This window comes from Anneissia japonica, unplaced genomic scaffold (assembly GCF_011630105.1).
Source record: "Anneissia japonica isolate Jap-2015-1 unplaced genomic scaffold, ASM1163010v1 scaffold1587_len1432017_cov164, whole genome shotgun sequence".
NCBI lineage: Eukaryota > Metazoa > Echinodermata > Crinoidea > Comatulida > Comatulidae > Anneissia > Anneissia japonica.
In genome coordinates, this window is record NW_022713643.1 from 1,343,566 (window position 1) to 1,348,607 (window position 5,042).

A 5,042-nucleotide genomic window follows, 5' to 3' on the forward strand; every position below is an offset into this window, starting at 1 on the left:
ATATTGTTATATTACATATTATATATATATATATATTTATATATATATATATATATGATATTGAAATTATACAAAACAATGTATTTCCATTTGCTTTTGCTAACAACAAATTGTATCAGGTGCACCTAATTACATTACATGTATTTTACTAATGCGCATATCAATACAGTCACATAATTATAAGTGGATATATAATTGATAAGAAAATTATACAAAGCAATATATTTCCAGTTGAAGAGAAAACAACAATATATATATAAGGTTACCTAATTACATTAAATGTATTAATAGGGGGTTTCAGGGTGAGCCGGCCTGGCACCCCCCCCCCCCGCCTACATTTGTCAAAAGGGCTAAACCATACATAGATAAATGTGCACTGCATTATGCATTAAAGTGTCATAAATCAGTCGTAAATAGGGTATTTCACATTTGCATAAATATTCCTGAGCTACTTACTGGCCAAGGATGGCTTACCTCTTACCTAATTATGATAAGTGGATATATAATTGATAAGAAAATTATACAAAGCAATATATTTCCAGTTGAAGAGAAAACAACAATATATATATAAGGTCACCTAATTACATTAAATGAATTAATAGGGGGTTTCAGGGTGAGCCGGCCTGGCACCCCCCCCCCGCCTACATTTGTCAAAAGGGCTAAACCATACATAGATAAATGTGCACTGCATTATGCATTAAAGTGTCATAAATCAGTCGTAAATAGGGTATTTCACATTTGCATAAATATTCCTGAGCTACTTACTGGCCAAGGATGGCTTACTGGCCAAGAATGGCTTACCTCTTACCGGGTTCTTAACCCGTGGTTGAGAACCCGAATGTTATCAGTGCATCAACAAATTATCCAGGATCTGACCTAAACTAAATAATCTATTTCTTTTTTACAATTTCATAATACGACAATTGCATATATTCTGTCACTCGCTTCGGAAAGTTACGATCTGACAAAGAAGGGTCTGAAGGTTCCCGGTACAGCCGATGGAAACTGAAAGTATAATAGAACAGAGAGTAAATTACCAACCATTTTATGTTTTGAGACACAAACACACATAAATGTTCGGACAAACCTACAATGTAATCATGTTGAGCTCTGAATGTGGACGTGTAACAATGCACAGGTATATACTGACGTAGGCCAATATGCGACCATCCACCCTTAATTTAAGCAATTTTAGTATACACAAGTTACAGTGTACACAGAACAATAAATGGTTTGATAAACTGGTCCTTATGTATTAGTTTTTTCTTTAAATATATACAAGATTCCTTTCATTTTTTTTCTTTTTAATTTATTTCGGTATATAAAAAATGTAAAAAACGGTAGCACACAGCTAAAAATGCTTGTATTACAATTAATAAGAGAAAAAAATAAAAAGGAATCTAATACTGTAAGCTATAATAAAATTCATTGCCACATTGTTAAAAAATACTTCAATTCATATTTACACCTATATGCATAAATTAAATTAAGTAATAAGATAGCTGCAATAGGAACCATATATATACAAATTTAAATTAAGAACAAATATATATCTTGATTTCATATTCAGTAGCTTTTTATAAATTCAGCATCATCGCTCCAGAAAATCAAGTGCTGCGAATGTCGAAGAGAATCTGGTGACGTTTAGTGAATTCTGCGTATGATTGGTCAGTGGTTATCATTTGTCGCCTACAAATTGGGAAGGTTGAAACTGGTTTAACTTTGCGGATTTGTCAGTGACGAATCGGAGAGACTCCCAAAATGCGTCTGGGAGAGCTTGTGTAGTGATTGCGGTAGCGCAACAATGTAGTGGATGTTTATAGAACCCAGGCTTTAAGGAAACCAGGTTTTAGCTAACGAATATGCGTTTCACGCTTCTTACCTTTGCAGTGAATTGATCCGCGCAAGCCATTCGGATTCGCTCAGCAGTTGCTGGACTGTCTAAACGGAAGATTCCCTCGGTGCCAGCATCGTGTCTTGCCGAAAGGATAGCGTCTTTGATGGCGTAAAATACAGAAGATGCCAAGAAAAGAGGTGGCTCACCGATTGCCTGAAATGAAATATTAATAGAGAATCAATGTATAAAACTATAAAATATTTACTTAATTCGTTATCAAGCCTTATTGATTCTGTTAAAAAAAATTGCACAATTTTTACCACAAAATCTATATAAATCTACAACCAAATACACTAATATCTAAGTTTGTTTAAGAGGCTTATACAGTGGAATACTTGTTTTTAATTCAATCCAATTCAATTATTTTATTAGCTACTAGTGCCATCAAGGGCAAGCATCAACACAATATACAATAATTATAGACAATAAATAAAAACAAGATAATAATGCAATTATTAAATAAAAGGATTCTTAAATTAATGGACCAATTCTATTGTTAAAATATAATTTAATTATGGCTTGTTTACAGTATATCTTAGGAATAGTGAATAAGGAAAGGGGGTGGTTAAAAATCAAGACGATTTTTAATCGCGAGATTAGGATCGCAGTATTAAACCTATGAGTGGAAGTTGGAATTTTCACTGTCAAGCTTCAGAACCATTCCTAATATGAGAGTAATCAATGTTTATTTTAATGTTACGATAAGTTATTGTGTAAAAGTCAATCACCTTGGAAGAACAAACAGCTCTTTTGTTAGGTACACCGGATAGAAGGCTAACGTTGAACTCAACTGGAATATCAGTGAAGCCTGGTATCTTGTAAAATCCTGGACCTTTGGTCAGTAGCTGTCCAGAAGGACTCCAACGGTGTTCTTCGAGGGTGAATAACCCATAACCCTGAATAAAACCGCCTTCGATCTAAATAAATACGAAGGGTATATCTTAATTTGAAATTCGGAGCACCATGATACGCGTTTTATTTTGCTGATTTAAAAATATAATACTGATGTATACAAAGTTATACAAACTGCTGACCAAAATCAGATTTTAACTTCTGAAATTTCGATTAGAGACCAAAGCTTTAACACTCAATAAAGTTAATTAAATGGCGTATTATGCTATTTATAAGATTCCTTTACACTTGTAGTAATTGTCTTCTAAAACGATACACATAATGATTGCATTAGGCCAACAAACAAAACAACAACAGGTAGTTCTTTTTTTATGACCATCATTTCATTACCTGTCCGATATCAATTGCAGGGTTGATGCTGTCCCCAACATCCATGACAATGTCAGTCCGGAGAACCACGTGATCACCAGTAAGACAATCGACCTCAACTTCAGACACTGCCACGCCGAATGTGAAGTAATTAAATGGTGAGCCAGAGTTAGTGTCCCAATTATAGCCAATACCAGGCGTCCTAAACGTGGTTATAGATAGATATAAAGGCATTCTTGAAATAATAAATATCATTAACTGAAAAGGCTTATTGTAAACTTATATGAAATAATATTTCTTGTAGTTTCGATAAACATAATTTCTCTGGTCTAAGTTTTATAATTTTAATAAATTACCAGGTTTTAACGAAAGATTGCTATGTTCGACTGCCATAAAGATCAACAGCTGATACCATTAAGTAGGCCTAATAACGATTTATAGAATTGTAGACGATAGTAGAGTATGTTTATGCATTGATCTTTAACACATTCTTGAGAAGTTGAAACACGCGAGAGGGCTTATTACAATACAGTTACAGTACTTCAATTCATACAGGACATATAATAGAAACACCCTAAAAGTGAACTACTGTCGAGTGAGCCTTTCCACAGAAAGACAAAGTGCATGGGAGTAATAGAGGTTTAACAGAAATTTGGAAAATATTAATTCATGTCAGTGACTGAGAAAGACTTACTTGTAAAATCCGGTTGCTGAAAGACTGACTCTGTCGAAATAGGCAGCCTTTACCTAAGTAATAAGCATTTAAAACAAATCACCGTACAGTCAAAGCTGATTTTTGCTAGTGACTGGACATAATCTATTTACATTATTTTACTATAAACATTAGGAAATAAAAACCCAGGATTCTTGTTTTTTTATATTTATCCCATATTTATTCTTTTAAACGACGTATTTCCATAATATTTCTCATCATTATAGTGCTATCGTAATATACGCCAATTTATGAGTACGAACTGTCTGTACTTCCCGGCTTACCCAATCTTCCCATGATGCGTTTGGCTTTGCAATGGCGTACGTTTTGATACGTTCGAGGATCTTCTCGCACGCATTCTATATAAAAAAAAAAAGAACGTGGGAACGTCAGTAAATATCACGTTTATGTTTATTTCATATTAAATTCGATTTGGAAATAATCAATTCTATGGCATAGCAGTAAATAGTTGGTGAGTTGTCATTTACAGTGACCAAGCGTGCGTTTGGAAAACAAGTTGACCAAAACCAGTACCGGTATATAATCCGAAACACTTGTCTTATTTTCATCATAGTACATTCATGTTTGTAATTTGATTGGTTATAATGAGGAAAATGTGATTTGATTGGCTAATGAGGAAAAACAAGTGATTTGCCATTGAAAAAAAGGCTTTAACTCTCACTTTGATTGCCATTCCATACAGATCTGAACTTGCACTTGCAGCAGACGGTGAGGTGTTTGGAACAGTATTTGTTGATGTCTCATTAATGTATATTTTCTCTGAAGAAATCCCAAGCGTCTGACTAGCGACTTGAATCATCTTAGTGTGTAAACCTTGCCCCATTTCAACCCCACCGTGGGTCAGGAGTACACTCCCGTCTGTATACACCAATACTAATGCCCCAGCCTGCAATTAAGACACGCAATAATAATGATGAGCTTCGTTGCATTGACGACCAAGCATGTAATATTACAACAATCTAGACCAGGGCCCAAAAAGGAAGACAACAAGCAAATAGCATACAAATCTTTATTTACAGGGGCGGATTTAGGTGGGACCGGCCCGGCCCCGCCCCCCACCCCTTTGGGAGGTAAAAAAAGAAGAAAGAAAGAGAAAAAATGATAGCCCAGAACGCCTCAAATGTTATTTTTGGGCGTCTGGAACACAACAATTTCGCACCCCGTAGGACATGTTATCTCTGTCTCTTATAC

At 34.9% G+C, this 5,042-nt stretch overlaps 1 protein-coding gene across 3 annotated transcripts in view; it reads right to left on the bottom strand.

Annotated features, from left to right (window-relative positions):
• Nucleotides 1-6: 6 nt before the first annotated feature.
• LOC117108639 (xanthine dehydrogenase/oxidase-like) overlaps nucleotides 7-5,042 on the bottom strand; it is a 14,690-nt gene continuing 9,654 nt past the window's right edge. Inside the window, exons 19-26 of one of the 3 annotated variants that reach the window (XR_004445394.1) lie at nucleotides 4,513-4,737; nucleotides 4,115-4,189; nucleotides 3,813-3,865; nucleotides 3,140-3,320; nucleotides 2,626-2,814; nucleotides 1,883-2,050; nucleotides 809-1,005; nucleotides 7-481 (exon numbers count right to left, since the gene is read on the bottom strand). Coding sequence is in view for 1 of the 3 variants with exons in the window: in XM_033250731.1 (XP_033106622.1) it covers nucleotides 955-1,005; nucleotides 1,883-2,050; nucleotides 2,626-2,814; nucleotides 3,140-3,320; nucleotides 3,813-3,865; nucleotides 4,115-4,189; nucleotides 4,513-4,737 (942 nt within the window). In the remaining 2 variants the exon portion in view is untranslated. The other 2 variants (XR_004445393.1, XM_033250731.1) reach the window with 2 other exon arrangements.